The sequence below is a fragment of the Oncorhynchus clarkii genome, chromosome 7 (genome assembly GCF_045791955.1).
Source record: "Oncorhynchus clarkii lewisi isolate Uvic-CL-2024 chromosome 7, UVic_Ocla_1.0, whole genome shotgun sequence".
Classification (NCBI taxonomy): domain Eukaryota; kingdom Metazoa; phylum Chordata; class Actinopteri; order Salmoniformes; family Salmonidae; genus Oncorhynchus; species Oncorhynchus clarkii.
The window spans coordinates 11,490,651-11,510,828 of record NC_092153.1 but is presented as its reverse complement, the minus strand read 5'-3'; the positions used below and the strand labels follow the sequence as shown (position 1 = coordinate 11,510,828).

At 43.4% G+C, this 20,178-nt stretch overlaps 2 protein-coding genes across 2 annotated transcripts; one reads left to right on the top strand and one right to left on the bottom strand.

Moving 5' to 3' along the window:
* Nucleotides 1-9,102: 9,102 nt before the first annotated feature.
* Nucleotides 9,103-18,188, bottom strand: LOC139412870 (angio-associated migratory cell protein-like). The gene is made up of 11 exons (XM_071159658.1): nucleotides 17,827-18,188; nucleotides 17,420-17,569; nucleotides 17,023-17,142; nucleotides 16,736-16,875; nucleotides 16,438-16,582; nucleotides 16,246-16,329; nucleotides 16,013-16,128; nucleotides 11,890-11,987; nucleotides 11,679-11,769; nucleotides 11,383-11,537; nucleotides 9,103-11,216 (listed from the first exon to the last, which is right to left on the bottom strand). Exons 1-11 carry the CDS (start codon nucleotides 17,915-17,917, stop codon nucleotides 11,141-11,143), a joined length of 1,266 nt encoding a protein of 421 aa, XP_071015759.1. The 5' UTR covers nucleotides 17,918-18,188; the 3' UTR covers nucleotides 9,103-11,140.
* Nucleotides 18,189-18,884: 696 nt separating this feature from the next.
* On the top strand, nucleotides 18,885-19,635 carry LOC139414083 (late histone H2A.2.2-like). The gene is made up of 2 exons (XM_071161966.1): nucleotides 18,885-18,924; nucleotides 19,216-19,635. Exon 2 carries the CDS (start codon nucleotides 19,216-19,218, stop codon nucleotides 19,633-19,635), a length of 420 nt encoding a protein of 139 aa, XP_071018067.1. The 5' UTR covers nucleotides 18,885-18,924.
* The last annotated feature ends 543 nt before the right edge of the window (nucleotides 19,636-20,178 follow it).

Below are 20,178 nucleotides of genomic sequence, written 5' to 3'. Positions count from 1 at the left end.
TGCTATGGTGAAAACAGTGGTTGAAGCCTTAGCGGGGAGACAACTTCATTTGTAGCTCATTTATGAGCTGAATGGCCCGGCTGCTATGGTGAAAACAGTGGTTGAAGCCTTAGCGGGGAGACAACTTCATTTGTAGCTCATTTATGAGCTGAATGGCCCGGCTGCTATGGTGAAAACAGTGGTTGAAGCCTTAGCGGGGTGACAACTTCATTTGTAGCTCATTTATGAGCTGAATGGCCCGGCTGCTATGATGAAAACAGTGGTTGAAGCCTTAGCTGGAAGAACCGTTGCTTTTCCATTGTTTTTTCGTTGCACTTGCATTCAGTAGCATCTATGAATCATATTGTACACGGGTGGTTTCTAATGTTGTGAGATTCTCGCTAGTGTTTACAGAACAACTGGTTCTGAGAGATCAGGATCAGGAGCTACAATTGTAATGTTAAGCAACTGTAACAAAATGGATGACAGCAGTGTAGCCGCTATGGTGTGTTCATGGATTGCTAAGGCATAATAATATGAGTGTGTATTCTTATTTTAAAAATGTAGCTCTGTACCTGTCTATTAGTGCTATGTATTGTCATTTTATGTAGTTCTGTCCTTCAGCTGTAATTGTCTGTTGGTGTTCTGTATTATGTCATGTTTTATGTTTTGTGTGGACCCCAGGAAGAGGAGCTGCAGCTTTGGCTGTAGCAAACATGGACCCTAATAAAATACTAACAAAAAACGTACTAACTTCTACAATAATTTTATTTTTTCATTCAATTCTAGTCCACATAATGCTCATTTCCTGTTGCTGCAGGATTATCCTCCCGCTGTAGAAAATTGGCTCAGATTAAGATTCTACATCTGTAGCCCTATTTTATGAGTTGAAGCTGTTCTTAATGATGTGCGGTAATATGCCTAAAGGTAATAAACCAACATGCCAGAATATATGTTGATTCCCGGGACCACCTGGGAACACGCATGACTCCAAGTCGCTTTTGATGAAAGCATCTGCATTTCGCTACACTCACAATAACATCTGCGTATGTGATGAAAGCATCTGCATTTTGCTACACTCACAATAACATCTGGGTATGTGATGAAAGCATCTGCATTTCGCTACACTCACAATAACATCTGCGTATGTGATGAAAGCATCTGCATTTCGCTACACTCACAATAACATCTGCGTATGTGATGAAAGCATCTGCATTTCGCTACACTCACAATAACATCTGCGTATGTGATGAAAGCATCTGCATTTCGCTACACTCACAATAACATCTGCGTATGTGATGAAAGCATCTGCATTTCGCTACACTCACAATAACATCTGCGTATGTGATGAAAGCATCTGCATTTCGCTACACTCACAATAACATCTGCGTATGTGATGAAAGCATCTGCATTTCGCTACACTCACAATAACATCTGTGTATGTGATGAAAGCATCTGCATTTCGCTACACTCACAATAACATCTGGGTATGTGATGAAAGCATCTGCATTTCGCTACACTCACAATAACATCTGCGTATGTGATGAAAGCATCTGCATTTCGCTACACTCACAATAACATCTGCGTATGTGATGAAAGCATCTGCATTTCGCTACACTCACAATAACATCTGCGTATGTGATGAAAGCATCTGCATTTCGCTACACTCACAATAACATCTGCGTATGTGATGAAAGCATCTGCATTTCGCTACACTCACAATAACATCTGTGTATGTGATGAAAGCATCTGCATTTCGCTACACTCACAATAACATCTGCGTATGTGATGAAAGCATCTGCATTTCGCTACACTCACAATAACATCTGCGTATGTGATGAAAGCATCTGCATTTCACTACACTCACAATAACATCTGCGTATGTGATGAAAGCATCTGCATTTCGCTACACTCACAATAACATCTGCGTATGTGATGAAAGCATCTGCATTTCGCTACACTCACAATAACATCTGCGTATGTGATGAAAGCATCTGCATTTCGCTACACTCACAATAACATCTGCGTATGTGATGAAAGCATCTGCATTTCGCTACACTCACAATAACATCTGCGTATGTGATGAAAGCATCTGCATTTCGCTACACTCACAATAACATCTGGGTATGTGATGAAAGCATCTGCATTTCGCTACACTCACAATAACATCTGCGTATGTGATGAAAGCATCTGCATTTCGCTACACTCACAATAACATCTGCGTATGTGATGAAAGCATCTGCATTTCGCTACACTCACAATAACATCTGCGTATGTGACCAATACAATTTGATTTGTACAAAGCCAACCTTTTGACTCCTTTGCTTAGAGGATCAAGTAAAACACTGCTTTAGAACAGACAGAGAAAAGACTCCATGCAGTTTGACAGTGGCGTGGTAACAGATGTCCTTGTAAGAGACAGTGGGTTAATGGACTAACGCATAACCTGTGCTCCCTTGTCAACCCTATACAAAGAGGTTAAATGAATGGCTTCCATTCTTTCAAAATGGAGTGTTCATTTCGATCAGGGATGGGCAACTCCAGTCCTCAGGGGCCTGATAGGTGTCACACTTTTGCCCCAGCCCCATCTAACACACCTGACTCCAATAATCAACGAATCATGATCTTCAGTTTAGAATTCAATTCGTTTAAATCAGCTTTGTTTGCTTGGGATGTGGATAAAGTGTGACACTACTCCGACCCCTGAGGACTGGAGTTGCCCAGCCCTGAATAAGATGCATTTTATTCACATAAAATGGTAGGTTAGAGAGGAGTGTTTCTTAATCCTGGTCCTGTGGACCCAAAGGAGTGCACATTTTATTGTTTGCCTTAGCACTAACACACCTGATTAAAATCATCAAAGCTCGATGATGAGTTGATCATTTGAATCAGGTGTGTTAGTGCTAAAACAGGACCAGGATTAGAAAAACACTGGGTTATAGCCAGATTTAACTGTGTTTCTCCTATTAGAAAATCCTCCTATAACAAAATACTCATTTACTTTTGATCATTTTACAGTAAAAATTGAAAATGTACATTTTCATTTTACAGTAATTTGATAATTATAATTAAGGTTTAGTCAAGTCTACTTTTAACTGAGCTCCAACTCCTCAGAGGTTGAAGAACCCTAAATGCTCATGTGATTCATAAGTCTTGATTCATATGTCCATTACAAGAAAATGGTGTTGAAGACAAAGCTCACCTTTGTAGGACAAGAGCTTCATTCGTCGGTTCCCTGTGAAGGAGAAACGCCGTATCGTCCATTGATTAGAGAACAGGTGTATGCCACAGACAGGTATTGCTTATATCAACAACCTGTAGATCCCAAATAACACCCTTTCTCCTCTGTGACCTTCCACACTCTCTAAATGACTTGCCACACTACACACACTCCCTGTGGTGAATCTAGCCAACGCTACAGAGAACTGTCCTGCTGCCCCTCAGAAAGCCCTTGTGGTGAGGCAGAGAGGAGCTGAATGCAGGGGCTTCCTAACAGATGCTGGGTCTTAAAGGGGAAGTACACTCAGAGAGGGGAAGTGGGAGCACTGCCTGTAAGCAGTGAGTTGCTATCAGTCAGGTGCCACAACAGAGCTAAAGGGAGTATTCACATTATACATTTGGGAAATGTATGGACTACGGATGTGTTTATGAAATGATGCCTTATTGGCCATCTTAAATGAAGAAATTACTGGCCATTATGAATGAAGATCATGTGATGAACTACATGTCTACAACTATCCTCTTCGGTATGTTCCTTTTCCAACGCAAGCACACATTCCTTACTTCTCAGTACACAATCCCAGATGCTCCTGTATCCAACACAAGATTCCTATGAATGTATGTCCTTTGCAAACATTTACACCTAATGGTATATACAGTATATTAATCCATAGAGCTGGTCAAATAAGAGTCATCTTTAAACATCTCTGTAGATGGACGGCCCGGCTTCCAGTCGGCCAGTTATGCTGTATAAACACAGACTCCCTCAGCAATAGTTTGGACTTGGCAATGAGACGGATTGGTCCGTAGCACTGGGGGCCCGTAGCTTCCAATGTGATAATGCTTTTAAACACAACTCTTCTCCAAAGACTGCTAGCTAACGAGACATTGTGCAGGGACGACACACACACACAATACAAACATGCACAAGCACACACACACATATAACACAATATGGAGGGTTATCAGTCAGTTGAAAGAGGAAGATGACAGAGAACTCAGACATAAACCAAAAGGCTCCCTCGCTTTTAGGATTTCTGTATTCTAGGAAATACAAGAGCAAAAAACTAAAATAGTAGAAATGATTCTCCTTTTCTCTAGAAACTTCTTTAAATAATATGGTTCTCCAAAGCTATTTGGAGAATCTCAGCCACAACTCTCCCCATATCTCCCAGGAATCAACGTGTTCTCAGTCAACTGGCTTAGTAAAGGGTAATAAACATGCTGTAATAATAAATGTGTTGACTTTTACATGTAGTATAACCACCTCTTTCTCACTGTATCGGTTTGCTACAGTAGCCTATACCCTCTTTGTGGTCGACCCCTATTGAATTCCACGAACTACCTCTCACAGGCTGTAAATCCTTAGAGACAGGCTGGTGCTAAATCCCTGGGCAGCTCCTTTTGTGATAAACACACACACACATTAACCTTTGAGGCCAAAAACACTAACGTTAGCAGTGGCACTGCGACAGACAAACATAAAATCCTCACATCGCTCTAAGACCAACTACACTCATCGCAGGTGTTACTTTTACCAGGTCGCCAGGCCAGCTCCAACTTACCCCAGCCATGCCCATAAACTGAGGTAACGTTGAGAGGATGTTGTGTGAACGTTTGTATGTTTGTAGCAAAAGGGGTCTCTGTTGTGTGACTGACATGAAATATGAAGGTCATGCCACACTGGGTATTTAAAGCACATTGGCACACGGCGCGTGCAGGTGCACTCAGAACGAGTGTGTCAACAGCATCACAGTTGGGCTGGTTTGAGATATCCAGATGTAGGAAATAAGCGCTTGGGCACCCTGTCCTGGGACACCGTTGTTTTGTTTCCCCTCTGATGGAGATGAGAAACGGAGGTGTGGAAGAGGGGGGAATAGAGAAAGGACAGGAGGAAGGTGATGGATGGAATAGAGAGAAAAGAAGGCAGGTGAGTGGTAAAAGGAGCGATTGGGGAGGAGGGCTATGGATGGAATGGAGTGATGGAAGGAGGAGGGGGAGAATTCCGACATGAGAAGAGGAGGGAGTGATGGCAGCAATAGCGAGGAAGACAGATAAAATGGGAGGATTGGGAGGAGAGTGGAATGATGTAGGAGGATATAGTATAGACTATAGAGGGATGAGAGGAGAGGAGTGATGGCGGTGGAAGCCATACGTTATACCCAGTAGCTTCCTGTGCATCTGACTGTAGAGTTCTCCAGACCTGTATTGTCCCTGTCTCATTGGAGCCTGGCAACCAACTACAACAGAGGATATAGCACTATCCTTCAGCTACATTAAAACCCACACATGATTAAATAGGAATTAGATGAGGACAGTTAGTGTTACTCTACTTGGGCCCTTGCAAATCCCGACAAACAACTACTAAACACACCTATAAAATGTGATAATGCCTTGGTCTTTCTGTTATACTAGCTCTGTCCCTCCCACACACTCTCTCTAAAGACCAGTTTGGTAAAGAGGTAGACATTTCACAAGCATTGGCATAGCAACAAAACAGTAGCTACTTGGCTAATGCCTTTCCTGCTGGGTAGAATATATAGGCCACTGCAATAAAACAGCAATATCATTACATTCTTACAGGACATAAACATCTGCTTATGAGGCTTTTCCTAGGGGAAAGGGCTTGTCATGACACAGATCATTTTAGCCCCTCGGGTTCACAGGAAAATATGGTAGCCTAACTCCAGTCCTCCAGAACCACCAGCAGCACACATTTTTGAAAAAAATTCAGTCTCTCGATGTGCAAAACTGATAGAGACATACCCCAAGCGACTTACAGCTGTAATCGCAAAAGGTGGCGCTACAAAGTATTAACTTAAGGGGGCTGAATAATTTTGCACGCCCAATTTTTCAGTTTTTGATTTGTTAAAAAAGTTTGAAATATCCAATAAATGTCGTTCCACTTCATGATCGTGTCCCACTTGTTGTTGATTCTTCACAAAAAAATACAGTTTTATATTTTTATGTTTGAAGCCTGAAATGTGGCAAAAGGTCGCAAAGTTCAAGGGGGCCGAATACTTTCGCAAGGCACTGTATATACTGTTACTTGGGGGCACTGGAGGAATGGAGTTGGGAAACACTGGACCAGTTGCCACTGCCTCTTCCTAGAAAGGAGGGTATCCTCACCTAGATTTTCCTACACTTTATGTGCTTTCCCCTTTTAAAGCTAGAATACATTTGATGAATAAAATCAAGATATATAGCCACTGATTCTTGAAGAATATAACTTAAAATGCCCATCAGCTTAGTTCTACTGTCGTACCCCCATTAGAACTCAAAACATAAACATGTTTTACTCCCATTCTTCTCTTCAGATCCCATCAAGCTCTGTAAGGTTGGATGGGGAGCGTCGCTCCAGAGATGTTCGATGGGGTTCAAGTCTGGGTTCTGGCTGGGCCACTCAAGGACATTCAGAGACTTGTCCCGAAGCCAATCCTGGGTTGTCTTGGCTGTGTGCTTAGGGTCGTTGTCCTGTTGGAAGGTGAACTGTCGCCCCAGTCGGTGGTCCTGAGCGCTCTGGAGCAGGTTTTCATCAAAGATCTTGCACTTTCCTCTGATCATCTTTCCTTCGATCCCGACTAGTCTCCCAGTCTCTGCCACTGAAAAACATCCCCACAGCATGATGCTGCAACCACCATGCTTCACCGTAGGGATGGTATTGGCCAGGTGATGAGCGGTACCTGGTTTCCTCCAGACGTGGCAATTGGCATTCAGGCCAGAGAATCTTGTTTCTTATGGTCTAAGTGTCCTTTAGGTGCCATTTGGCAAACTCCAAGCGGGCTGTCATGTGCCTTTTAGTGGCTTCCATCTGGTCACTACCATAAAGGCCTGATTGGTGGAGTGCTGCAGAGATGGTTGTCCTTCTGGAAGGTTCTTCAATCTCCACAGAAGAACTCTGGAGCTCTGTCAGAGTGACCATCGGGTTCTTGGTCACCTACCTGACCAAGGCCCTTCTCCCCCGATTGCTCAGTTTGGCCAGGCGGCAAGCTCTAGGAAGTGTCTTGGTGGTTCCCAAACTTCTTCCATTTAAGAATGATGGAGGACACTGTTGTTGCCATACCAGGCAGTGATGCAACCAGCCAGGATGCTCTCGATGGTGCAGCTGTAGAACCTTTTGAGGATCTGAGGACAAATGCCAAATCTTTTCAGTCTCCTGAGGCGGAATAGGTTTTGTCGTGCCCTCTTCCGACTGTCTTGGTGTGCTTGGACCATGTTAGTTTGTTGGTGATGTGGACAACAAGGAACTTGAAGCTCTCCACCTGCTCCACTACAGCCCTGTCGATGAGAATGGGGGTGTGCTCGGTCCTCCTTTTCCTGTAGTCCACAATCATCTCCTTTGTCTTGATCATGTTGAGGGAAAAGTTGTTGTCCTGGCACCACACAGCCAGGTCTCTGACCTCCTCCCTATAGGCTGTCTCGTCGTTGTAGGGGATCAGGCCTACCACTGTTTTGTCATCTGCAAACTTAATGATGGTATTGGAGTCGTGTCTGGCCGTGCAGTCATGAGTGAACAGGGAGTACAGGAGGGGACTGAGCACACACCCCTGGGGGCTCCCGTGTTGAAGATCAGCGTGGCGGATGTGTTGTTACCTAGCGTTACCACCTGGAGGCCCGTCAGGAAGTCCAGGATCCAGTTGCAGAGGGAGGTGTTTAGTCCCAGGGTCCTTAGCTTAGTGATGAGCTTTGAGGGCACTATGGTGTTGAACGCTGAGCTGAAGTCAATGAATAGCACTCTCACATAGGTGTTAATTTTGTCCAGGTGGGAAAGGGCAGTGTGGAGTGCAATAGAGATTGCATCATCTGTGGATCTGTTGGGGCGGTTTGCAAATTGGAGTGGGTCTAGGGTTTCTGGAATAATGGTGTTGATGTGAGCCATGACCAGCCTTTCAAAGCACTTCATGGCTACAGACGTGAGTGCTTCAGGTCGGTAGTCATTTAGGCAGGTTACTTTAGTGTTCTTGAGCACAGGGACTATGGTGGTCTGCTTGAAACATGTTGGTATTACAGACAGTCCTGTAGCTTAGCATCTCTTGGGGACCTTGAATGCTGCATACATTTTTTGGTACCCTTCCCCAGATCTGTGGCTTGACACAATCCTGTCTCGGAACTCTACAGACAATTCCTTTGACCTCATGGCTTGGTTTTTGCTCTGACATGCACTGTCAACTGTGGGACCTTATATAGACAGGTGTGTGCCTTTCCAAATCATGTCCAATCAATTGATTTTACCGCAGGTGGACTCCAATCAAGTTGTAGAAACATCTCAAGGATGATCAATGGAAACAGGATGCACCTGAATTCAATTACGAGTCTCATAGCAGAGGGTCTGAACACTTATGTAAATACAGTATCAGTTTTATTTCAATACATTTCCACAAAAAAAACTAAAAACCTGTTTTCGCTTTGTCATTATGGGGTAGTGCGTAGATTGAGAAACATTTTTTATTTAATACATTTTTGAATAAGGGCTGTAACAAAAATGTGGAAAAAGTCAAGGGGTCTGAATACTTTCCAAATGCACTGTGTCTGAGTCATATCTGTATAATGTTAGATTAGCCTAGAAGCTATTTTGGCTAGGGCACCCTGTAGCGTGGCTGAATGCATTAGATCAAGCACACAGATCCAAGTTTACAACAAATTAGGTCATCTCTTGATGCAGTTGACTTTGTAGTATGCTTATCATACCTCTAATCACATCAGTGTTCTGGTCCCTACAGTGTGTAACAAATCGCACCCTATTCCCTATATAGTGCACTACTTTTGACCACAGTCCTAGTCAAAAGAAGACCACTATAGAGAATAGGGTGCCATTTGAGAGACAATATGGGACTCAATGACGGTCTGCACAAAGCCTTCTCAGGCAGAGCTGATGCTGGGAATGAACCAGGACAACCTAGAGACTTGGGTTGAAAACGTCTTTAATGGTTCCAACAAGCAGCAGAACAAAGCCCATGGCTCTGTCCCAATACTTCAGAGATGCACCCTTCCTTCCATGTTTCCTTAAGGTCAGTGATGGGGTAGGGGAAAGCAAAGTTAGCACATTATTTCCACCAATCCAGATTCGTGATTACTTCAGAAAAGGAAGGACGGATGCATTTCTAAAGTATTTCAACAGGGCCCAATATATTTACAGTACATAAGGTTGAGTTGACATAATTGGGGTGATTTAGGGAGAAAGTGAGGATTATACTCCACAAATGACCAGATACTATGGGGACATCATCGAGATCTCCATCTCTACGTAGCTCTATTACCTTAATGTGTATTCATAATGTCATCAAACCAAATCGCACAGGGAACACCAAGGTGTAGTTGAAAGTGTATTTAGTAATAAATCAAGGACCACACGACGTATCCCATTGGTCTACTGGTAGATGCTTCATTGCCTCTAGGTTGACGTGTTCCAACATCTACACTACCACACCACTTAGAATGCATATATTTTGTGTGGGTTCTACTTGAGAAACCTGAGTAGAATGGCTGGCAGTTCTAGAACCTTCTAGAACACTGCAGGTCTACTATAGATCAGACAGACCACAATCGATACAAGACAGTTCAAAAACCCTCAGTTGTGAGAAAACACAATGAAAGGCCGGGATTCAATCCGATCTCGCTTTGTTGACAATGCGCCATTTAACTTCTTGGTGACAGGGGGGCAGTATTGAGTAGCTTGGATGAATAAGGTGCCCAGAGTAAACTGCCTGCTACTCTGGTCCAGATGCTATTATATGCATATTATCAGTAGTATTGGATAGAAAACACTCTGAAGTTTCAAAAACTGTTTGAATGATGTCTGTGAGTATAACAGAACTCATATGGCAGGCGAAAACCGGAGAAAAATCCAACCAGGAAATGGGAAATCTGAGGTTTGTAGTTTTTTAACTCTTTGCCATTCCAATATGCAGTGGGATATTGGTTATGTTGCACTTCTCAATGCTTCCACTAGATGTCAACAGTCTTTAGAACTTTGTTTACCAAACTCCCTAAAAAAAATAAGCTATTTGGACATAAATTATGAACTATATCGAACAAACATTTATTGTGGAACTGGGATTCCTGGGAGTGCATTCTGATGAAGATCATCAAATGTAAGTAAATATTTATAATGCTATTTCTGACTAATGTTGACTACACAATATGTAGTCAATATGTAGGCTGCTTTGTTGTCTGAACGCTGTACTCAGATTATTGCATGGTTTGCTTTTCCCCTAAAGTTTTTTTGAAATCTGACACAGAGGTTGCATTAAGGAGAAGTATATCTCTAATTCCATGTATAACACTTGTATTTTCATCAACATTTATGATGAGTATTTCTGTAAATTGATGTGGCTCTCTGCAAAGTCACCGCATGTTTTAGAACCTTTAGCCGCGCCAAAGTAAAATGAGATTTTTTTTTATATAAATTTGAACTTGACCAAACAAAACATACATTTATTGTGTAACATGAAGTCCTATGAGTGTCATCTGATGAAGACCATCAAGGTTAGTGATTCATTTTATCTCAATTTGTGCTTTTTGTGACTCCTCTCTTTGGTTGGAAAAATGGCTGTGTTTTTCTGTGACTTGGTGGTGACCTAACATAATCGTTTCTGGTGCTTTCGCTGTAAAGCCTTTTTGAAATCAGACACTGTGGCTGTATTAACAAGAATTGTATCTTTACAATGGTGTAAAATACATGTATGCTTGAGGAATTTTAATTATGAGATTTTTGTTGTTTTGAATTTGGCACCCTGCGCTTTCACTGGCTGTTGGCTACCGTCCCACATTTCCCAGAGAGGTTAAGCGACAACTTCGGATTGAGCCGATATATGCAGTGTCCACTGTTAAAACGGTCTCCACAAAAACAGGAATATTGCCTTTAAGGTGCATTGTCAACAAAGCGCGATCGGGGTTGAGTCCATCCCCATTTCTCTCGCTCTTTCTCCCTCTGCTCCTCTTATTAACGGTCTGGTCGTTGGAGGCAGAAGACTTTGGCCTGGTGGTCTCCAGAGGCAGTGACCGCCATAGAGGCTTCCCTGTGGGAGGAGGAGAGAGAGTCAGATGAGAATAGTAGCCTTTCTGGCTCAAGTAGAATACAAGTTCCCCATAACCACTGATACAGGGTCAGACGTTTTGTTCATAAGCCTTATTGAAAAGGTTAGGATCTGTGATTAGCGGAAACTTAGGGGTGTGTGTGTGTACCTGTTGAGTGTGAAGTCGAGGATCTCCGCCTGGTGGCCACGGTACTCTGACACCATGGTTCCCGAGCGGGCATCCCACAGCCTCACCGCCCCGTCCAGACTACAGGTGGACACCACAGAGGATGACTCCTCCCACTGCAGTTTAACAATTCCAGCCTGACACACACAAATAGTTGTGTCGTTTATAGAGCATATAACAAGGCATTTGAAAATAACAGAGCAACACGTCTCTACAATCCATGATCAGAGGATTATTGTGGGTTTGGTTGTGAGCCTGTTGGATGGCTGGTTTCTTACCTGGTGCTGACACTTGTGTCTGAGGACCTGTGAGGAGAGGTCATAGATAGCCAGGGTCCCATGCAGATACGCCACCGCTATCAGAGGCAACCTGGACAACAGAGAACACGGCATCGTTCAAAACATGGCAACTGTTACACACCGTATGCCATGTAGTTCATTTAAAGTTAACTTGTGATTCTGGTCTTATGTTAAAAACATGAAGTCTTACACATTGCAGAACCCCACTGACTCCACCGAGTTGGTCTCCTCAGCATCCTCCTGAGAGGCTTTGGCTTTGCCCTCGTCCACAGAGAACACACCCAACACCTACACACCCCATTAGATACATTCAAGTTAGACAGCATATACCAACTGATAAGTAGCAGGACAGCACATCTCGAAAACCCATACCATGTTGGTCCCTTGAACACATGACAGAACATTTTCTTGTGAATAATGCATGTCAATCTCCCCATGTCATCTGTCCCACCATGTAAACCCAGAAGTACTGTTTTCATTCCCACTATCCTCTGTACGTGGTCTCTACCGTAGCTCCAGCAGTTACGTGGTCTCTACCGTAGCTCCAGCAGTTACGTGGTCTCTACCGTAGCTCCAGCAGTTACGTGGTCTCTACCGTAGCTCCAGCAGTTACGTGGTCTCTACCGTAGCTCCAGCAGTTACGTGGTCTCTACCGTAGCTCCAGCAGTTACGTGGTCTCTACCGTAGCTCCAGCAGTTACGTGGTCTCTACCGTAGCTCCAGCAGTTACGTGGTCTCTACCGTAGCTCCAGTAGTTACGTGGTCTCTACCGTAGCTCCAGTAGTTACGTGGTCTCTACCGTAGCTCCAGTAGTTACGTGGTCTCTACCGTAGCTCCAGTAGTTACGTGGTCTCTACCGTAGCTCCAGTAGTTACGTGGTCTCTACCGTAGCTCCAGTAGTTACGTGGTCTCTACCGTAGCTCCAGTAGTTACGTGGTCTCTACCGTAGCTCCAGTAGTTACGTGGTCTCTACCGTAGCTCCAGTAGTTACGTGGTCTCTCCCGTAGCTCCAGTAGTTACGTGGTCTCTCCCGTAGCTCCAGTAGTTACGTGGTCTCTCCCGTAGCTCCAGTAGTTACGTGGTCTCTACCGTAGCTCCAGTAGTTACGTGGTCTCTACCGTAGCTCCAGTAGTTACGTGGTCTCTACCGTAGCTCCAGTAGTTACGTGGTCTCTATCCTACAGTAGTTAGCACCTTTCAACATGAAAGTAATGTGTTGTCCTTGACTAGACTTAGATGCTACAAGTAGAAATTTTAGCACATACAGTTGAAATTGGAAGTTTACATACACCTTAGCCAAATACATTTAAACTCAGTTTTTCACAATTCCTAACACTTACTCCTGGTAAGAATTCCCTGTCTTAGGTCAGTTAGGATCACCACTTTATTTTAAGAATGTGAAATGTCGGAATAATAGTAGAGAGAATGATTTATTTAAGCTTTTATTTCTTTCATCACATTCCCAGTAGGTCAAAAGTTTACATACTCAATTAGTATTTGGTAGCATTGCCTTTAAATTGTTTCACTTGGGTCAAACGTGTCGGGTAGCCTTTCACAAGCTTCCCACAATAAGTTGGGTGAATTTTGGCCCATTCCTCCTGACAGAGCTGGTGGAACTAAGTCAGGTTTGTAGGCCTCCTTGCTCGCACAAGCTTTTTCAGTTCTGCCCACAAAATTTTCTATAGGATTGAGGTCAGGGCTTTATGATGGCCACTCCAATAACTTGACTTTGTTGTCCTTAAGCCATTTTGACACAACTTTAGAAGTATGCTTGGGGTCATTATCCATTTGCAACCAAGCTTTAACTTCCTGACTGATGTCCTGAGATGTTGCTTGAATATATCCACATAATTTTCCTGCCTCATGATGCCATGTATTTTGTGAAGTGCACTAATCCCTCCTGCAGCAAAGCACTCCCACAACATGATGCTGCCACCCCCGTGCTTCACGGTGTTGTTGATGGTGTTCTTCGGCTTGCAAGCCTCCCCCTTTTTCCTCCAAACATAACGATGGTCATTAGGGCCAAACAGTTATATTTGTGTTTCATCAGAACAGAGGACATTCCTCCAAAAAGTACAACCTTTGTCCCCATGTGCAGTTGCAAACCGTAGTCTGGCTTTTTTATGGCGGTTTTGGAGCAGTGGCTTCTTCCTTGCTGAGCGGCCTTTCAGGTTATGTCGATATAGAACTTGTTTTACTGTGGATATAGATACTTTTGTACCCGTTTCCTCCAGCATCTTCACAGGGTCCTTTGCTGTTGTTCTGGAATTGATTTGCACTTTTCGCACCAAAGTACGTTCATCTCTACGAGACAGAACGCATCTCCTTCCTGAGCGGTATGACAGCTGCGTGGTCCCATGGTGTTTATACTTGCATACTATTGTTTGTACAGATAAATGTGGTACCTTCAGGCATTTGGAAATTGCTCCGAAGGATGAACCAGACCTGTGTGGGTCTACTATTTTTTTCTGAGGTCTTGGCTGATTTCCCCATGATGTCAAGTAAAGAGGCACTGAGTTTGAAGGTAGACCTTGAAATACATCCACAGGTACACCTCCAATTGACATCAATTAGCCTATCAGAAGCTTCTAAAGCCATGACATAATTTTCTGTAATTTAAATAAGTAATTTAAGTAATTTAAGTAATTTAAAGGCACAGTCAACTTAGTGTATGTAAACTTCTGACCCACTGGAATTGTGGTACAGTGAATTATAAGTGAAATAATCTGTCTGTAAACAATAGTTTGAAAAATTACTTGTGTCATGCGCAAAGTAGATGTCCTAACTGACTTGCCAAAACTATAGTTTGTTAACAAGAAATTTGTGGAGTGGTTGAAAATGAGTTTCAATGACTCCAACCTAAGTGTATGTCAACTTTAGACTTCAGCTGTATGTGTCCTCTATCCTACAGTAGTTACGTGTCCTCTATCCTACAGTAGTTACGCGTCCTCTATCCTACAGTAGTTACGCGTCCTCTATCCTACAGTAGTTACGCGTCCTCTATCCTACAGTAGTTACGCGTCCTCTATCCTACAGTAGTTACGCGTCCTCTATCCTACAGTAGTTACGCGTCCTCTATCCTACAGTAGTTACGCGTCCTCTATCCTACAGTAGTTACGCGTCCTCTATCCTACAGTAGTTACGCGTCCTCTATCCTACAGTAGTTACGCGTCCTCTATCCTACAGTATGTATGCGTTCTCTATAACACAGTATGTATGCGTTCTCTATAACACAGTATGTATGCGTTCTCTATTACACAGTATGTATGCGTTCTCTATAACACAGTATGTATGCGTTCTCTATAACACAGTATGTATGCGTTCTCTATAACACAGTATGTATGCGTTCTCTATAACACAGTATGTATGCGTTCTCTATAACACAGTATGTATGCGTTCTCTATAACACAGTATGTATGCGTTCTCTATAACACAGTATGTATGCGTTCTCTATAACACAGTATGTATGCGTTCTCTATAACACAGTATGCATGCGTTCTCTATAACACAGTATGTATGCGTTCTCTATAACACAGTTTGTATGCGTTCTCTATAACACAGTATGTGTGTTCTCTATAACACAGTATGTATGCGTTCTCTATAACACAGTATGTATGCGTTCTCTATAACACAGTATGTATGCGTTCTCTATAACACAGTATGTACGCGTTCTCTATAACACAGTATGTACGCGTTCTCTATAACACAGTATGTATGCGTTCTCTATAACACAGTATGTATGCGTTCTCTATAACACAGTATGTATGCGTTCTCTATAACACAGTATGTATGCGTTCTCTATAACACAGTATGTGCGTTCTCTATAACACAGTATGTGTGTTCTCTATAACACAGTATGTGTGTTCTCTATAATACAGTATGTGTGTTCTCTATAATACAGTATGTGTGTTCTCTATAATACAGTATGTGTGTTCTCTATAATACAGTATGTGTGTTCTCTATAATACAGTGTATGTGTGTTCTCTATAATACAGTGTATGTGTGTTCTCTATAATACAGTATGTGTGTTCTCTATAATACAGTATGTGTGTTCTCTATAATACAGTATGTGTGTTCTCTATAATACAGTATGTGTGTTCTCTATAATACAGTATGTGTGTTCTCTATAATACAGTAGTTATGTGTTCTCCATCATGCAGTATGTGTTCTCTATAATACAGTATGTGTGTTCTCTATAATACAGTAGTTATGTGTTCTCTATAATACAGTATGTGTGTTCTCCATCATGCAGTATGTGTTCTCTATAATACAGTAGTTATGTGTTCTCTATAATACAGTAGTGCCCGCTGCCCACCTTGCCAGTGGCAGTGTTGATGAGCTTGGCACGGCCGTCCACAGAGCCCGTCAGCACCAGAGAGCCGTCCTTGTTACAGGCCAGGCACGTCAGTGCCCCCTGGTGTCCATCATGACCTGAGGTGGCCAGAGAAGCAAGGAGACAGTTGAGTGGGGATAGAAGTTGTTCCTTACCGCTGGTCCAGTGGCAGTCACATACTGTGTTCAGGCGTGCGACAACTTGGCCAAACTCACCTTTAATCACATGGGTGGCATTTCCCTGCTTGAGGTCCCAAAGTCGTACGTTCCCATCTTCATAGCCCACCACAGCTCTCTTCCCTGTGGAGAAAAGACAAAGTTGTTACATGTTCAACCTGGCAGCACAGATCATGGTAGAGTGTTCTGTGCTGAATTGTCCTTTACGCTTGGCTGGGGAGACAGTCTCACCGTCTGGCAGGACCTTTCCACTGGTCGACTGGCAGCCAGGGCCCTGCAGGGTCTTACAGTCACCCCCTGGGATCTTCCACATCCAAACGTTACCGTCCGCCATGCCCGCCAGCAGCACCGGGGCGCAGGGGTGCCACTCCATCCACTAACACACACACACACACACACACACATCAGATGCCAAAACTTGATTTAACTACCTAGCTTAATCAGGCTGAATCAGGTGTGGCAGTGTGTTCCTGCTGGGCTACAACAAATATGCGCACCCTGTTTTGGGCCGTGCTGTGTTCTTCCTCACCTCCAGGTCTCCCACCTCGAAGGACCACACCTCCTGCTTGGTCTCCACCTTCCAGACCTTGATCAGCCCGCTCATGTCCCCCGTGGCCACCAGGGAAGAATCATGGCTGAATAAAACACTTGTCACGGAGTCCTTATGGCCTACGGTTGTGGAAAAAGAAGGACAAATACTTGTTTATTCTGAGCTCAACTATCCTGTAGCATAAAGAAATGTCCTATTGGGATGTCAAAGCTAAATTAAAAGCACAACAACTAATTGATGACAGCTTGGAGAGTATGGAGACTCACCTGTACATTCAAACAGCACTTCCCTGTCACTCACTCTCCAGACATAGGCCTTGTCATCCTCTCCTCCGGTCACAGCCAAGCTGTTTGTGGCTGGGTCCAGACTCACACAGAACACGGAGCCTGGAAAACACAAGTCAATGTGACAACAGAAAAAAAAAGAGACCCATACATGTCCCTGGCCTATCCAATAGCTTCCACCCCGTCTCCTTCCCTTCAATACCTGGAATACATGAAATGACTGTAAAGTCATCCACCCTTTACTGTCAAATCCTATCAACATAGTGGTGGTGGTGATGGACAAGATAATGAAATGGACCTACTACCAGCAACTGCCACTGAGTTGTTTAGAGACTGAAAGAAAAGCACAAGTGAGGTGATATAGTTAGCTAGCTAGTACCCGTGTGTTTGGAAAAGGTGAGTTCGCTGTCATCTTGCTCCTTTTCCTGCTCCTGCTCCATCTCGTCGTCGGTATCCCAGTCTTCCTGTTCATTGTCTCCGTCCTCAGTCTCTCCGACGTCCACGTCCTCGAACTCATCCGCCAAATCATCTGTCCGTCAGAGTGAGGTATTACTGTACTTGACACATGTACCTCTCTTAATTTTATACCACGACATTAACTCATAGAAGGTCTAACCAAGACAATGCCACCAGCGTCCAAGAGACAATTTATTTTGCTCAATTAATGACAGTCCATGTAGCAAGTCCTCATACAGTTATAAGGACATTAACTAAACTACTACACCCCTTGAAGCAGCTGATTCTGACCAACTAACGTTATCTAGCTAAGCATGCAACCATCATTACCTGGGTTTTGCTCTGTTTCGTTAAGGTCGATGACTTCTATAATCTCTTCATCCCCGTGGAATTGTACCGAATTTTCGTCCGAGTTATCCATGATAGCTAGCTAACGTTAGATGTTACCAAGGTGGCTAACTTAAATTAGCTGCCTACCTTGAGAGCTGAAAAGTTTGCTAGCGCGACAAATGTTGAATTCAGGTTTAGAAAATATGTTAAGTCAATCAAAGAAAACGCTAAAGATTGTTATTTATTGGTGCTGACCGAAGAACAAATACTTGCTAAAGAGAAAAACATCTAAATAATGTCCTCATGCTTTTTTCACATGTGGGGAAAGTCTCCGGAATCCTCTGGCGCTCCGTGATGACGTCAATTAAACATTTGATACGATTGGTATTTCGCCCTGAGCTTGACACGCCCCCTTCACAGTAACAACCAATCCATGCCAAAGTGGGCAGGACTTCTTCAACATGACTACTTCATCGGAGAGTAACATTCGACCTTGTTCACTAGGTGGCACAATAACACCATTATCATCATGCTGGCTTTCATCCTGCCCTCTTCTGATATAGCGTTTCCCAACTCCGGTCCTCGAGTCCCTCCAACAGCACACATTTTTGTTGTAGCTCCGGAAAAAAGCACATTTTTCAATTTGTCAAGGGCTTGATGATTAGTTGGCAAGTACAATCGGCTGCGCTTGTCCGGTACAACAAAAATATATACTGTTGTGGTACTCAGGACCGGAGTTGGGAAACGCTGTTGTAATATAATATTTTCTGGTGGACTAATGTGAATTATCTGAACACATAATAGGTGAAAGATAGATGGCACAACTTCCACCTACCCTATCGGATCTGCTAACGTACTGTGTATATCCAGAGTAGTAAAGAGTAGGGCCTAGGGCTCGATTTGGAATTGGGCCCCATGTGAATTCCCTTTAATCTAATTGGCTATCCAATCAGACATAAGTATTTACGACATGTGACTTTGGGAAAAACGGGTCCCCTCAATAATTACAACTTGTTATTCCATACATAAAAAAAGGCTCTATGGCTGCTATTATTTCCAGTTTATGCTTCTTCTAGTTTTTGCAAACAGCCTGTCGCCGTGAGTATACACATGTTTCGTTTTTTCCTAACTTCTCATGTGTGAAATGCCTTGTCCTCTTAACTGTCCATATTTTGATTTAAAGTGTACGTGTTCTGGTAGTCCTGTTAACTGTGTAAATAGTGTGCCTGTGGGATTGTAGTGATTGAGTGGGCACCAGCTGAAGGGCAGGTGCATTAGCTTCTTTGCATCCACAACTCTTCCCAGGAGGGCTTGTATATTGGCGATGCACTTGAGGCAATGTTTGAATAACTTCAACAGTCACTAAAACATGTACTTTGTTTCTGCAAGATGTCTGGTCGTGGAACGAAAGCTGTCTCCAAATCGAAGACTTCCACGAGTCGCTCTGTCAGGGCAGGTCTCCAGTTTCCTGTAGGCCGAATTCACCGTCTGCTGAAGAAGGGACGTTATACTACCCGCATTGGTACAGGAGCTGCAGTCTACCTCGCTGCCATACTGGAGTATCTCTGCGCTGAAGTCCTGGAGCTGTCGGGCAACGCGGCCAGTGACAATAAGAAGTCGCGCATTACTCCACGGCACATTCAACTAGCTGTGCGGAACGACGAGGAGTTGAACACGCTGCTGGGTGCGGTCACCATATCCGAGGGTGGTGTCCTTCCAAACATCCAAGCCATGTTACTCCCCAAGAAGACCAAGCTACATAAAGACGACGGCAGCAATGCCAACGACGTCCAGTCTCAAGAGTTTTAAAATGTACCTACAAGCTTTTACCGCAAACTCGTCCCTTTCACCGTTTTCCTTAATAAAATAACACATTTAAAGAATGTATTTAGTGTTGGCCAGTTGATGCACTGCAATGTCCAGACATGGCCTATGTTAAGCTTTATTTAAATATTTCATTCATTAAAATTCAAACCTCATAAATCAGGTCCAGGGTCAATTCAGGAAGTGCTTTCAATTCAATCATTGACACTTTTCCAAAAAATGCTTCTCAGTTTGAGAAGTTGTTACAGAAATAATGCCAGTTCACTGGACTAGGAATTTAATTGACTGACTTCAATTTGAATTGACCCCAACCCTGCAAGGAATGAGGTAGGCCTACTGGTTTCATGAGCTAAAACCAATACCCTGGGATTGTGTGGGGTTCTGACTGCTCCAACACATGTGCATAACTGGGTTCTAGTGACAGTTTTAAAAACTAGGGCTTTGCAGAACAATATTAATGGTTTATTTTCTCCACCCAAAAGCCAGTGTAACAGTGTTTTAAAGTAACTTAAGAGCTCCCCTCAGCTA

What these genes read in the sequence shown, in the direction of transcription:
- LOC139412870 (XM_071159658.1), bottom strand. Translation starts at nt 17,917, where the DNA reads ATGGATAACTCGGACGAAAATTCGGTACAATTCCACGGGGATGAAGAG. An exon ending in TCGAGGTGGGAGACCTGGAG is followed by an intron (nt 16,583 to 16,735) that starts GTGAGGAAGAAC and finishes TGTGTGTGTTAG; the next exon opens with TGGATGGAGTGGCACCCCTG. An exon ending in TGCCACCCATGTGATTAAAG is followed by an intron (nt 16,129 to 16,245) that starts GTGAGTTTGGCC and finishes TGGCCACCTCAG; the next exon opens with GTCATGATGGACACCAGGGG.
- LOC139414083 (XM_071161966.1), top strand. Translation starts at nt 19,216, where the DNA reads ATGTCTGGTCGTGGAACGAAAGCTGTCTCCAAATCGAAGACTTCCACG.